At 41.2% G+C, this 15639-nt stretch overlaps 1 protein-coding gene across 7 annotated transcripts in view; it reads left to right on the top strand.

Moving 5' to 3' along the window:
• Positions 1–15639, top strand: part of LOC141097495 (interferon-induced GTP-binding protein Mx-like) — a 271547-nt gene that overhangs the window by 231883 nt on the left and 24025 nt on the right. For all 7 annotated transcript variants that reach the window (XM_073584715.1, XM_073584716.1, XM_073584711.1 and 4 more), the window contains 4 exons: positions 3614–3812; positions 4072–4150; positions 7122–7244; positions 13704–13845. In XM_073584715.1, the coding sequence (XP_073440816.1) occupies positions 3614–3812; positions 4072–4150; positions 7122–7244; positions 13704–13845 (543 nt within the window). The remainder of the gene's footprint in view (positions 1–3613; positions 3813–4071; positions 4151–7121; positions 7245–13703; positions 13846–15639) is intronic.

Raw genomic sequence — 15639 nt, 5'->3', positions numbered from 1 at the left:
AAGAATGAAATATACTGCTCAAAAAAATAAAGGGAACACTTCAACATAGGATCCTTTTAAGCAGTATTTATTAGGTCTGCAAGGATAGAAGACATAAAAAACAGACATTGCAGTAATTATGTTTTTAGCCTATTTGTATTGGGGCTCCTTTAATGGAAAACTCGCATAACTCTGTGTCTCCATGGTCACAGACTACAAACAGCCCCTGTGTAGTCAGATCCTGCAATTATGTATTACTCCGTTCCACCTGCCTGTCTTCTTGGTGACATGAATAATATCACTGCCATACAGTGACCATATAGGGGTGGATGCTAGTTTTGCAGACAATATATGTGATAACAATTCATATATTTATAGTCTCTCCCAGCTGACATCCTCCTGATTGGTGTCGTTCACTTTTCCATGTTTTCCATCTGGCCCAGACCTTCATAAAGACTTCTCCTAGCGACGACTTGTCTGCAGAGTTTGCAACACAGACATATTTGACCTCTCACGTCCCCATCTGTTCCTAAGCGACACCTACTTCCCATCCTGGTGGAAACACCAATTCTGTGCCTGTCACCCTGCCCCTAGAAAAGAAAAAATATTAAAGGGGTTGTCCAGGCTTTTCACATAATCTCAGTACATATCTGGGCTGCAGAATTATGACAATAAGTAATTTACTTTCTGTCAATAGGTTGCACGGTTTTCTAGATATTCTGAACAGAACGTCCAAGGGGGGGGGGTGTTATGGCATTGAAATGAGAACTAGTCGTAACCTCCTACTCTACTCCATACATGCCCTCTATAGCAACAACCCAACCCTCCATAGCTACAGGCCCTCCCCGTCCTCATGAAGAAGCCCTCATCACACAGTAACGAATTCTTCCCCTCCAGCAGCCTCACTGCAGAGAGCAGAGAGCTGCTCCTCCCCCAGACACACACTGAACAGTGATCTATGGAAAGTGAAAGTAGTGAGGAGGGAAAATCGTCCTGTATTCTGGGCCACTCCATGATTACAATACATAACTCATTATCAGTGATTCCTTCCCTCACTGTCCCAGGCTGCTGGCAGTGATGGGGCTTGGGCTGGCAGTGATGGGGCTCGGCTGCTGGCAGCAGTGAGAACAGACTGTGTGCTGGCCAGTGATGGGGGTCTGCAGCTTCTAATCTGCACAGGGGATGGCAGTCACTGATGTAATCTGTTGTGTGACAAAGCCTCTGCTGTGTGAATGAGACAGCTCTGTGTCACTGATGTCTTCACACAGCAGCAGATTTGGTGCAGTGTATGTGTGAGCACTGTGTCTCTAATGACACAAATACTGATGGGAGCAGCCTGTCCCAGAATACAGGACGATTCTTCATGTGGATGGGGAGGGCCTGTAGCTATGGAGGGTGGGGTTGTTGCTATAGAAGGCATGTTTGGAGTAGAGTAGGAAGTTACGACTAGTTCTGATTTCAATGCCATAACACCCCCCCCCCTTGACAGTAAATTACAGTCATATGTTAAAGTTTGGGCACCCCTATTAATGTAAACCTTTTTTCTCTTTAGCAATTTTGGTTTTTGCAACAGCTATTTCAGTTTCATATATCTAATAACTGATGGACTCAGTTATATTTCTGGATTCAAATGAGGTTTATTGTACTAACAGAAAATGTGCAATCTGCATTTAAACAAAATTTGACCGGTGCAAAAGTATGGGCACCTCAACATAAAAGTGACATTAATATTTCGTAGATCCTCCTTTAGCAAAAATAACAGCCTCTAGTCGCTTCCTGTAGCTATTAATGAGTTCCTGGATGAAGGTATTTGTGACCATTCCTGTTTGCAAAACAATTCCAGTTCAGTTAAGTTTGATGGTCGCCGAGCATGGACAGCCCGCTTCAAATCATCCCACAGATGTTCAATGATATTCAGGTCTGGGGACTGGGATGGCCAGTCCAGAACATTGTAATTGTTCCTCTGCATGAATGCCTGAGTAGATTTGGAGCGGTGTTTTGGATCATTGTCTTGCTGAAATATCCATCCCCTGCGTAACTTCAACTTTGTCACTGATTCTTGCACATTATTGTCAAGAATCTGCTGATACTGAGTTGAATCCATGCGACCCTCAACTTTAACAAGGTTCCTGGTGCCGGCATTGGCCACACAGCCCCAAAGCATGATGGAACCTCCACCAAATTTTACTGTGGGTAACAAGTGTTTTTCTTGGAATGCTGTGTTTTTTAGCCTCCATGCATAACGCCTTTTTGTATGACCAAACAACTCAATCTTTGTTTCATCAGTCCACAGGACCTTCTTCCAAAATGTAACTGGCTTTTCCAAATGTGCTTTTGCATACCTCAGGTGACTCTGTTTGTGGCGTGCTTGCAGAAACGGCTTCTTTCGCATCACTCTCCCATACAGCTTCTCCTTGTGCAAAGTGCGCTGTATTGTTGACCGATGCACAGTGACACCATCTGCAGCAAGATGATGCTGCAGGTCTTTGGAGGTGGTCTGTGGATTGTCCTTGACTGTTCTCACCATTCTTCTTCTCTGCCTTTATGATATTTTTCTTGGCCTGCCACTTCTGGGCTTAACAAGAACTGTACCTGTGTTCTTCCATTTCCTTACTATGTTCCTCACAGTGGAAACTGACAGGTTAAATCTCTGAGACAACTTTTTGTATCCTTCCCCTGAAAAGCTATGTTGAATAATCTTTGTTTTCAGATCATTTGAGAGTTGTTTTGAGGAGCCCATGATGCCACTCTTCATAGGAGAATCAAATAGGAGAACTACTTGCAAGTGGCCACCTTAAATACCTTTTCTCATGATTTGATACACCTGGCTATGAAGTTCAAAGCTCAATGAGGTTACAAAACCAATTTAGTGCTTCAGGAAGTCAGTAAAAAATAGTTAGGAGTGTTCAAATCAAGAAAATGAAAAGGGTGCCCATACTTTTGCACCGGTCAAATTTTGTTTAAATGCAGATTGCACATTTTCTGTTAGTACAATAAACCTCATTTGAATCCAGAAATATAACTGAGTCCATCAGTTATTAGATATATGAAACTGAAATAGTTGTTGCAAAAACCAAAATTGCTATAAAGAAAAAAGGTTAACATTAATAGGGGTGCCCAAACTTTAACATATGACTGTACTTATTGTCATAATTCTGCAGCCCAGATATGTACTGAGATTATGTGAAAAGCCCGGACAACCCCTTTAAAAACTGAGAGTCCTCATAGGTTGTTAGTCCTTTTAATGGCTAACTGAAAAGTCTGGAAAGATTCCTATTTTTCACCATCTTTTCAGTTAGCCTTTAGAAGGTATCAACCACTGGGCACTCTCAATTTTTAATATTTTTCTATGTATTGGCTAACCTAACTTTGGTTCCCTGGCCAAGCGCAGGCGATGTAATGCGGTGACATCATTGCAGCCTCTGCACCAGGATGATGTTTTACACGGCTTTGTTTTCCTGGGGAGGCATGTGTAAAGAAAACGTAGGTTTTCGTAGGTTACAAAACAGAGAATGGTGGACCCATCGCCTGTCTGAATTTCCACAGGGTACAAGTGGGCAGAGGTCGGCCTCCTCTCATATTCCCCAACTCATACATCAATCACTTTATATTTGTGCTGTAACTTTTCCTACAGGAGTCCTGACTAAACCAGACCTGGTAGACGCTGGTGCTGAAAGTGAAGTTTTAAGTGTAGTCCAAAACCAAGTATACAGCCTTCGGAAGGGCTACATGATGGTCAAGTGTCGGGGGCAGAGGGAGATACAAGAAAACATCTCCCGTGAAAGAGCCTTACAAAATGAGAAGAATTTTTTTGAAACCCATAAACACTTCAGGTAAAGATTATGAGGTTTAGGCAGGAGACCCTAGTTTAAGGAATGAGCCGTTTCCAGAAATGTTTTTGTGTTGGAGGCGACATGAGGTGGTTGGGACATGTGGTTTGAAAGACATGACTGAATCAAAAGGTGATATGTTAACCTTCTTTCTTGGAACATGATGGGGGTATATTTAGATGTATATTGGCCCTCCGATGCTTGGATGGGTTCTTGTCTGCATCACACACAGTTTATGAAGGTACCATTGTTTTACTTGTAGCGTTCTTGTGAAGGAAGGAAAGGCCACCATACCTCACCTGGCAGAAAGACTCACCAAAGAGCTGGTGTACCATATTTCCGTAAGTATGTAAAGTCGGTTAGTTATTCCCTACACAGACGTACTGTAGGGTCCTCTAATCTAATGATGTCATCAGTTGAGGTCCTCAATATCAGATAGGGGGCAGCGGTCTGACTCCTGGCACCACCACCGATCACCACCACGTTAGAAGTGGCACAGCTGTGTACATCGTAGTACTGCAAGTTCTCTCCCAATCTAGTGAATGAAAAGAACTAATTAATTTCGATCCTATGGAAGATAGTGCACCAAATTGTTCAGAAGGGTACATGATGATGCCTTAAAGGGATTGTCTAATGAAAACACCTTTTCTAAATAGACAGTGGTGTGGTGATCAGTTGATTCTACTGGTGCAGACAGGGACAAGGTTGGGGATGCAATGAGGGGGAATTTTCTCCTCTTGTTGCATCCCATATTTAGCACATTTTGCCTTGACCATGGTATTTAGTCTCGGGGCTGTGCAGACACATGCTTCTTTGCCTACCAATTTATCATAGATAGAATCGTAGAGTTGGAAGGGACCTCCTGGGCCATCTGGTCCAACCCCCTGCTCAAAGCAGGATTCGCTAAATCATCCCAGTCAGATGTCTGTCCAGCCTCTGTTTGAAGACTTCCATTGAAGGAGAACTCACCACTTCTCGTGGCAGCCTGTTCCACTCATTGATCACTCTAACTGTCAAAAAGTTTTTTCTAATATCTAATCTGTGTCTCTTCCCATTCAGTTTCATCCCATTGCTTCTAGTCTTTCCTTGTGCAAATGAGAATAAAGTTGATCCTTCTACAATGTGACAGCCCTTTAGATATTTGTAGACAGCTATTAAGTCTCCTCTCAGTCTTCTCTTTTGCAAACTAAACATTCCCAAATCCTGCAACCTTTCCTCATAAGACAGGGTTTGCAAACCGGTCACCATTCTGGTCGCTCTTTTCTGAACTTGCTCCAGTTTGTTGATGTCTTTTTTAAAATGTGGTGCCCAAAACTGGACACAATATTCCAGATGAGGTCTGACCAAAGAGGAGTAGAGGGAAATAATGACTTCACGTGATCTAGACTGTATGCTTCTGTTAATACATCCTAGAATTGCATTTGCCTTTTTTGCTGCTGCATCACACTGTTGACTCATATTCAGTCTGTGATCTATTAGTATACCCAAGTCTTTTTCACATGTGCTGTCACTTAGCCCTATTCCTCCCATTCTATATATGCTTTTTTCATTTTTATTGCCCAGATGTAGTACTTTGCATTTCTCCCTGTTAAAAACCATTCTGTTAGTTGCTGCCCACTTCTCCAGTTTATTTAAATCTTTTTGAATCCTCTCTCTCTCTTCTCTAGTATTAGCTATCCCTCCTAGCTTTGTGTCATCAGCAAATTTAATCAGTTTACCCTCAATTCCTTCATCTAAATCATTGATAAAGATGTTGAACAATACAGGGCCCAGGACAGAGCCCTGTGGTACCCCACTTGAGACATTCTTCCAACTGGATGTGCAGCCATTTACGACCACTCTTTGGGTCCGATCACTAAGCCAGTTATGAATCCACCTAACAGTTGCCTTGTCCATTCCATACTTAGTCATTTTTTCAATAAGGATTGTATGAGAGACTTTGTCAAATGCTTTGCTGAAGTCAAGATATACTATATCTACAGCATTTCCTTGATCCACCCAATCAGTGATACCGTCATAGAAGGAAATTAAGTTAGTCTGACATGACTTATTAGTTAGAAACCCATGCTGACTCTGTTTAATCACTGCATTCTTATCCAGGTATTGACATACATGTTGTTTAATAATTTGTTCAAAGATCTTTCCTGGTATAGAAGTCAGACTCACCGGCCTATAGTTGCCTGGGTCCACCTTCTTCCCCTTTTTGAAGATAGGAACAACATTTGCTCTTCTCCAGTCTTCTGGCACTTCTCCTGTTCTCCAAGAATTTTCAAAGATTATGGAGAGGGGTTCAAAAATTTCTTCTGCTATCTCCTTCAGTACTCTGGGGTGTAATTCATCTGGACCTGGAGACTTGAATTCATTTAGGTTAGCTAAGTGTTTCCTCACTATCTTTCTGTTTATAGATATCCTGGATTCTTCTATTCCCTTAATAGGACAGTGAATAACAGTTGATGTTGCATTTCCTTTCTGAGAGAAAACAGATGCAAAATAGGAATTTAAAAGTTCAGCCTTCTCAACATCCTGTCTTACCATTTCATCATTTTCATCCTGTAAAAATCCTATAGCATCTTTGACTTTTCTTTTACTTTTGACATATCCCCAAAATCCTTTATTATTGCTTTTGACATCTCTTGCAAGCCTCAGTTCATTTTCAGCTTTAGCTAATCTGATTTGTGCCCTGCAGGTTCTGCAGACAGCATTATATTCTTCTTTAGATATGCCTCCCTCTTTCCATTTTATAAACATTTTTTTCTTCCTTTTTAGCATGTGCTTAAGTTCTGTGTTCATCCATCCTGGTTTCCTTAAATGCTTCCTATTCTTCCCTCTTTTCGGAATTGTTAACAACTGTGCTTTGAGAATTTCATTTTTCAAGATTTCCCATCCTTCCTGGACATTTTTGTCTTTAAGGATATCCAGCCATTGGATCCCTCCAATTCTCTTTCTGAATCCCTTATTATTATATCCCTTATTAATTTGCAGCTGTGTCCGACTATACATTTTTCTATGAAGGCCATTGGAAGGCGTAATGGATGGATGGATGAACTGACCTGGTTTGCCATATAGCGAACTGCTCTTATATTATAGCCCCTCTTTCATTAATTGAAAAGAAACAAGAGCTGAGTCCTCCCTAAATTATGTCCTAATAGTTATGTAGTCCATTTCTGCTGACTGTCACTGGAAACACACGGCACACTGTTAGTGCAATGATACATTTTTTGGGGTGAATGATGTACAATTTTTTTGGATATTTTATGGGGTTTTTTTTACCATTCTTTTTCGCTTTTCTAATGTAAACATTTCCTTTTCTAGAAAACATTACCCAATATAGAGCACCAGATCAGAAGTAAGCTCCAGGAGGCAGAGGAGCAGCTGAGACAGATCAGCAGAGGCGTCCCCGACACCGACGAGGAGAAGTCTCATTTTCTTATAACAGTAAGTACATAATGGAGGGGAGGCCTGCTTTTTAAAACTTATTTTCCAGTACCCATTTATGGAAGGGAGGAAGCAGGTCCGACATTCAGGACCCTCTTCTGTAATAGAAGTCAGAAAGCAACTTCAATATCATGGTAATTTACACTGCACGTTCAAGCATTACATAGCGAGCTCATTTCAGTTGTCACAGTGTAATGCTTCATTTTTCCTGTGGTGGCGCTGCAGAAAAATTAAAATCTTACTACCAGATTCCTCTCTACAGATTACTTTGTATGTATCCCCTTTGGAATTCTCGTCACTGCTCTTTTCACTTCCTTCCGGATATAGCGGAGTATAGCGTTCCATCTCTAGCAGTCCCATAGAGAATAAATAGAAGCAGTAGTGTGCCATCACTCCACTTTGAAAGTCATCACCTTTCCCATGAATAGGTTATAACTTTTAAGGTGACAACATGATTTTTATTTTATTTTTTTAGCTCCTGAATGATTTGGGTTTTTTTAGATTTTAATCATGCCAGCCACAAAGAGGTCTGATTGGTCTCCAAAAAAAGAGCTACGGCTATTGTTTTGAGAAAGGAGGGATACAGTTTCAGTGAAGTTGCTAGGAAGATGAGTGGTGGACTCTCTGCTTCTGGAGTGCAAAAGCTGTGTTCACATTTTGCTGATAGTTGCAGCATCAAAACTAAGGCTGGTTTCACATTTGCGTTTTTTAGCGCTGGAAAAAAACGCACACCTGCGCATGCGTTTTTTCCCCTATATTTAACATGGGTGCGCATACCTGCGCGCTGGTAAGCGCATGTATGCGATTTTCATGCGCTGCGTTTTTTTGGGGTGTGCGTTGGGATTTTCCAGACGCAGCATGTTGCATTTTTTGGCCCTGCAAAAAAGCGCATGCGCACATATGCGCACGTTTTGCGCTAAAAATGGCCATTATAGCCTATGGATGCGCATATGTGCGCACTGGCATGCTCATGTATGCGTTTTTTTGCATATGCGTTTTTTTTTTTAAACCATGGAATTTAGGGGTTTGGGTTAGAGTTAGGGTTAGTTAAGGGGGTTTAGGGTTAGGGTTATGGTCAGGGTCAGGGTTAGGGTTGGGGTTTGGGTCAGGGTTAGGGTTAAGTATGGTTTTGTTAAGGATTAGGGTCATGGTTAGGGTCAGGATTAGGGTTAAGTATGGTTTTGTTAAGGGTTAGGGTCAGGGTTAGGGTTAGGGTTAGGGTCAGGGTTAGGGTTAGGGTCAGGGTTAGGGTCAGGATTAGGGTCAGGATTAGGGTTAAGTATGGTTTTGTTAAGGATTAGGGTCAGGATTAGGGTTAAGTATGGTTTTGGTAAGGGTTAGGGTCAGGGTTAGGGTTAGGGTTAGGGTCAGGGTTAGGGTCAGGGTTAGGGTCAGGATTAGGGTTAAGTATGGTTTTGTTAAGGATTAGGGTCAGGGTTAGGGTCAGGATTAGGGTTAGTATGGTTTTGTTAAGGGTTAGGGTCAGGGTTAGGGTCAGGGTTAGGGTCAGGATTAGGGTTAAGTATGGTTTGGTTAAGGGTTAGGGTCAGGGTCAGGGTTAGGGTTAGGGTTAGGGTTAGGGTCAGGGTTAGGGTTAAGTATGGTTTTGTTAAGGGTTAGGGTCAGGGTTAGGGTTAGGGTCAGGGTTAGGGTTAGGGTCAGGGTTAGGGTTAGGGTTAGTTAGGGTTTAGGGTTTGGGTTAGGGTTAAGTATGATTTGGTTAAGGGTTAGGGTCAGGGTTAGGGTTAGGGTTAGGGTCAGGGTTAGGGTTAGTAAAGTCATGGTTTGGGTAGTGTGAGGGGCCACCTAAAAATGTTGGAAAAAAACGCAAACGCGGTAAAAACGCGCTAAAAACGCATACAAACGCATAAAAACGCTGCGTTTTTTTCATGCATGCTCATAAAAATGCTTGAAAAAAACGCAGCAGTTGTATGCTTATGTATGCGTTTTTTCAATGCGTTTTTTTGCGGGAAAAACGCGCTGCAAAAAAAAGCAAGTGTGAAACTAGCCTAAGAGTGGGTAGAGGAAGGCAAAAGGCAACAACTCCAAAAACAGACAGAAGAAAATTGTTAGGTAAGCCTTGCAAAACAGAAGAGCTTCAGCCAAAGAACTCTACCAGTTCATAGAATCGTAGAGTTGGAAGGGACCTCCTGGGCCATCTGGTCCAACCCCCTGCTCAAAGCAGGATTCTCTAAATTATCCCAGTCAGATGTCTGTCCAGTCTCTGTTTGAAGACTTCCATTGAAGGAGAACTCACCACTTCTCGTGGCAGCCTGTTCCACTCATTGATCACTCTAACTGTCAAAAAGTTTTTTCTAATATCTAATCTGTGTCTCCTCCCATTCAGTTTCATCCCATTGCTTCTAGTCTTTCCTTGTGCAAATGAGAATAAAGTTGATCCTTCTACAATGTGACAGCCCTTTAGATATTTGCAGACAGCTATTAAGTCTCCTCTCAGTCTTCTCTTTTGCAAACTAAACATTCCTGCAACCTTTCCTCATAAGACAGGGTTTGCAGACCGGTCACCATTCTGGTCGCTCTTTTCTGAACTTGCTCCAGTTTGTTGATGTCTTTTTTAAAATGTGGTGCCCAAAACTGGACACAATATTCCAGATGAGGTCTGACCAAAGAGGAGTAGAGGGAAATAATGACTTCACGTGATCTAGACTGTATGCTTCTGTTAATACATCCTAGAATTGCATTTGCCTTTTTTGCTGCTGCATCACACTGTTGACTCATATTCAGTCTGTGATCTATTAGTATACCCAAGTCTTTTTCACATGTGCTGTTGCTTAGGCCTATTCCTCCCATTCTATATATGCTTTTTTCATTTTTATTGCCCAGATGTAGTACTTTGCATTTCTCCCTGTTAAAAACCATTCTGTTAGTTGCTGCCCACTTCTCCAGTTTATTTAAATCTTTTTGAATCCTCTCTCTCTCTTCTCTAGTATTAGCTATCCCTCCTAGCTTTGTGTCATCAGCAAATTTAATCAGTTTACCCTCAATTCCTTCATCTAAATCGTTGAAAAAGATGTTGAACAATACAGGGCCCAGGACAGAGCCCTGTGGTACCCCACTTGAGACATTCTTCCAACTGGATGTACAGCCATTTACGACCACTCTTTGGGTCCGATCACTAAGCCAGTTATGAATCCACCTAACAGTTGCCTTGTCCATTCCATACTTAGTCATTTTTTCAATAAGGATTGTATGAGAGACTTTGTCAAATGCTTTGCTGAAGTCAAGATATACTATATCTACAGCATTTCCTTGATCCACCCAATCAGTGATACCGTCATAGAAGGAAATTAAGTTAGTCTGACATGACTTATTAGTTAGAAACCCATGCTGACTCTGTTTAATCACTTCATTCTTATCCAGGTATTGACATACATGTTGTTTAATAATTTGTTCAAAGATCTTTCCTGGTATAGAAGTCAGACTCACCGGCCTATAGTTGCCTGGGTCCACCTTCTTCCCCTTTTTGAAGATAGGAACAACATTTGCTCTTCTCCAGTCTTCTGGCACTTCTCCTGTTCTCCAAGAATTTTCAAAGATTATGGAGAGGGGTTCAAAAATTTCTTCTGCTATCTCCTTCAGTACTCTGGGGTGTAATTCATCTGGACCTGGTGACTTGAATTCATTTAGGTTAGCTAAGTGTTTCCTCACTATCTTTCTGTTTATAGATATCCTGGATTCTTCTATTCCCTTAATAGGACAGTGAATAACAGTTGATGTTTCATTTCCTTTCTGAGAGAAAACAGATGCAAAATAGGAATTTAAAAGTTCAGCCTTCTCAACATCCTGTCTTACCATTTCATCATTTTCATCCTGTAAAAATCCTATAGCATCTTTGACTTTTCTTTTACTTTTAACATATCCCCAAAATCCTTTTATTGCTTTTGACATGTCTTGCTAGTCTCAATTCATTTTCAGCTTTAGCTAATCTGATTTGTGCCCTGCAGGTTCTGCAGACAGCATTATATTCTTCTTTAGATATGCCTCCCTCTTTCCATTTTATAAACATTTTTTTTCTTTTTAGCATGTGCTTAAGTTCTGTGTTCATCCATCCTGGTTTCCTTAAATGCTTCCTATTCTTCCCTCTTTTCGGAATTGTTAACAACTGTGCTTTGAGAATTTCATTTTTCAAGATTTCCCATCCTTCCTGGACATTTTTGTCTTTAAGGATATCCAGCCATTGGATCCCTCCAATTCTCTTTCTGAATCCCTTAAAATCTGCCTTTCTGAAATCTAACCTTGACGTCTGAGTCTTCACAGGTCTTCCGCCTCTAGTTATCCAAAATTCTAAAATAGCATGGTCGCTACCTCCTAGGGTACCAGCCACTTTTACCTCCTCAACCATTTCCTCCCTGTTTATAAGGATTAGATCCAAGGTAGCAGTTCCCCTTGTTTTCTCCCTTACCTTTTGGAAGATAAAGTTGTTAGCAAGAGAGGATAAGAATTTCCTTGACCTGTTAGTTTTGCCTGAGAGAGATTCCCAACAAATGTCTGGATAGTTGAAATCTCCCATGACAACTCTGTCATATTTTTTGGAGAACTTGGCCATTTGATGCCTAAAGAGTTCATCCATATCTTCAGCTTGCACAGGCGGCCTGTAGTAAATGCCTACAATGGTGTCCGTTCCATTGTTCTGTCCTTGTATTCTTACCCAAACAGTTTCCACAGAACTCCCAGTCTCTGAAGCTTCAATCTCTGTGCAGATATACGCGTTTCTAACATACAATGCGACACCCCCTCCTCGTTTATCAAGTCTGTTTCTTGCAAATAAGTTGTATCCTTCTAGCCTTGTATTCCAATCATGTGTATTGTCCCACCAAGTTTCAGTGATTCCAATGACATCATATTTCTTTTCCTGTGTTAGTAGTTCCAATTCTCCTTGTTTGTTGCCCATGCTTTGTGCATTAGTATAGAAATATTTTAGTTTGTGATTGGTTTCTCTTTCTCCAATATTTGTATTAATTAGATTCTTTCGTCTTTGTTCTTCCTTTCCACTTCTAATAGCAGAGTTCTCAATAGCATTTGTCAGGTGTATGGCTTTTTCTGGTCTTTTGCTTCCCTTCCCACGTTGTTCTAGTTTAAAGCTCTCCTTACAAGTGTAGCAAGGCGACTTCCAAATACATGCTTTCCAGTCTTCGTAAGGTGCACCCCATCTCTAGCAAGTAGTTCACTCCGTGATCCAGAAATCCAAATCGTTGCTGACGACACCATCGACGTAGCCAGTTGTTCACCTGCAGAATCTTATTCCACCTCCTTGTTCCATGGCCATCCACTGGGAGGATGGAAGAGAAGACCACCTGCGCTCCCAGTTCTTTCACTTTCTTGCCTAAGTCTTCAAAGTCTCTGCAGATGGTTTCCAGGTCGTTTCTTGCGGTGTCATTTGTCCCCACATGTAGTAGCAGGAATGGGTAGTCATCTGTAGGTCTGAAGAGTCCGGATATCCTGTCAGACACATCTTTAATTTTTTAAGTTCTTGCAAAATGGAGGAGTTTTGGTGTCGGATAGAACAGTACATCGCCAATTACTTGATGCCAGTCTGAAAGCACGAACACCAAGGAAAAAGCTGTTCCTAAATCTTAATCAGAGAAGTAAGAGAATTTCTTGGGCCAAAGAACATCTTAGCTGGACAACTGAAGATTGGAAGAAAGTAATTTGAAGCGATGAAACGAGAATATCAATTTTTGGTAGTGACGGAGTGCATTATGTTCAGAGAAGGCCAAAGGAAGACTGCCTTCCAGAGTGTATGACAGCTACAATGAAACATCCAGAGAGTGTTATGATATGGGGCTGTATGACCTGGCATGGAATTGGGAGAATACAGGTCCTTGAGGGAACTGTAAATGCTTCAAAATATATTCATGATGTCCTTGAACCAAAGCTCATCCGATCAATTCGTGACCTTCGCAAGGAACAGACCGAAATTATTTTGTTATCGATGCTAAAGAATTCCCTACACGCTACTAAAGAGACGCACAGGGATAGCATGAAATTAACATATTAGGATGTGATATTTTGATTCGGCCATTTTGCTGTTCTTATAGAAGTAATGAGAGATTTTGTATTATGGTAGCCTTTTTTCTATGTAGAGGTGTTCTAATCTACCTTAGACTACTTGTGGCATTATTGTTGTAAACACTTTGTATGACTGCATGCTAAAAACTTTAAAAAATGACAAAAATTTGTAGTGTATCCACAATTTTGGCCACTAGTGTATGTATCCCCTTTGGAATACTCGCCACTGCTCCATTCATTTTATATGGGACTTCCGGATATAGCGGAGTATAGCGTTCCATCTCTAGCAGTCCCATGGAGAATGAATAGAGCAGTAGCGCATGTTCACAGGCATCACTCCATTCTGATGGCGTTGAAAGTCCATCACTTTTCCTATGGTGAGGTGATAACTTTTAAGGTGGCCACATGATTTTCTTTATTTTTTGGCAGAAAATCAAAGATTTTGAGGATGGAATTACGAAAGTTGTAAAAGGAGATGAAGAAGGAAACACGGAAGACTTAAAACTTTTCAAAAACTTAAGAAAACTTTTCAACTCTTGGGAAACGACAAGTAATGAGTCATGTGCAGTGTGTAAGTATGAAGCTGATCTCCCGCTCACTAGTGAAACAAGTAAAGTGGTTTTATTTTTCTTATTCAAAATTTTTATTGTTTTATAATACAATACACAACTAAAACAGACATATCAACGGGTTCAAACGAACACACCATATGGAATGGTAACTACTGAAATAGAGAATTTTGTGGTAACATGAAAACAAACAACTCTGTACTGTATCAACGGTAGTTTGCAAAAGACAACTGACGACCTGTTACGCTAAATTACAAGAAGGAGAAGAGAAAAAATAAGAAATGTTTATAGGGACCATGAGGACAAATCACTAAGGCAGACAGAGTATGAACTATGATACCGGCATATTAAATATCCTAAAAGGATAAGATAGCAATTGTCTTAGCATATTTTGGTACATCGATGAGGATAAGAAGGATTCCCAATGAAACCATTTTGCAGCCACTTTGTTAGCTGCCTCTTCTGTATGGGCTATCAGGGATTCCATCCGGTGAATGCTAGCCACCTCCCCAAACCATTCCTCTAGCGAAGGTGCGTCTAAGGACTTCCTGTGTCGTGGAATTACCACCTTAGTAAGCCTGAAGAAGGTGCCTCAATAACGAATTCTTAAAAGCATTCTTAGGCATGGGAAACATAAATGGTAGAATTGCTTCCGTGCTTTTAGGGATTGACACCCCCGTCATTTCTTTAATCGCTTTAAGAACACCTTCCCAGAAGGCCGCCAAGGCCGGGTACGCCCACCATATATACGACATTGAATCCACATGGGTCCCACATCGCCAGCACATGTTGGATACAGGAACCATTTATGCAAGACCAAAGGAACACAATACCATCTAGACCAGTGTTTCTCCACTACAGTCCTGAAGACCCACCAACAGGTCATGTTTTCAGGATTTCCTTAATATTGCCCAGGTGATGGAATTAATGCTTGAGCAGGTGTTGAAATCATCTGTGCAATGCTAAGGATATCCTGAAAACTTGACCTGTTGGTGGGTCTTGAGGACTGGAGTTGAGAAACACTGATCTAGACACTATTTTATAACTATTTTTCTGAGCTTTAGTGGCTATATTAGATTTATGAGAGAGATGGAAACGTTTATGCCATTGTTCTCTTGTAAAGGTTTAATGGAGCTCCCTTTCCCACGCCTTACAATAAGGGGGAAGCATATCCGAATCACTATTTAATAGAAGCTTATAGATATCGGAAATTGCATGCGCAAAATTAGTGGGAGCCATACATAGGGACTCAAACGAAAAAAGGGGGTGCACCCATTATAAATGAATGGCAAATGTAAAGAAAAAATGCCCTAGTTGAATATATTCAAAAGAATATCTCGCTTTCTGTGGACGATCACCTAGAATAGCTGTGAGTGGAAGCAATACACCCTCAGGGGCCACATGATAAAGACGCAAGGGGGTTTTTCTTGGAGCTACCCAGAAAAAGGCTTGAGGAGACACCGGATGGGAATTTGGGGTTATTTTTTATTGGGACTAACGGTCCTAATGGGTCAATTAGAATTCCCTTTAAACTGGTAATGTGGACAGTTTTGAGTGTTTGCTAGACTAAATGGAATAGGGATGTTATTTCGGGCCAAACTAGGCCAAGTCCATGGTAGAGTGGAAACTGATGTATGACAAGACTTATAGGCCATACGTACCCACAGTTTAGATTCTCTACAGTGCAGAATGTCTAAGATTCTTGCATGGGCGGACGCCAGATAATATTTTCGGCAGTCCGGCAAACCTATACCCCCTAAATCTTTTGGAAGCACCAAAACAGTACTATGAATTCT

The sequence above is a fragment of the Dendrobates tinctorius genome, unplaced genomic scaffold (genome assembly GCF_039654945.1).
Source record: "Dendrobates tinctorius isolate UK_male_01 unplaced genomic scaffold, ASM3965494v1 ptg000084l, whole genome shotgun sequence".
Lineage (NCBI taxonomy): Eukaryota > Metazoa > Chordata > Amphibia > Anura > Dendrobatidae > Dendrobates > Dendrobates tinctorius.
The sequence above is the reverse complement of the archived record's forward strand: the minus strand, read 5'-3'. Positions and strand labels throughout refer to the sequence as shown.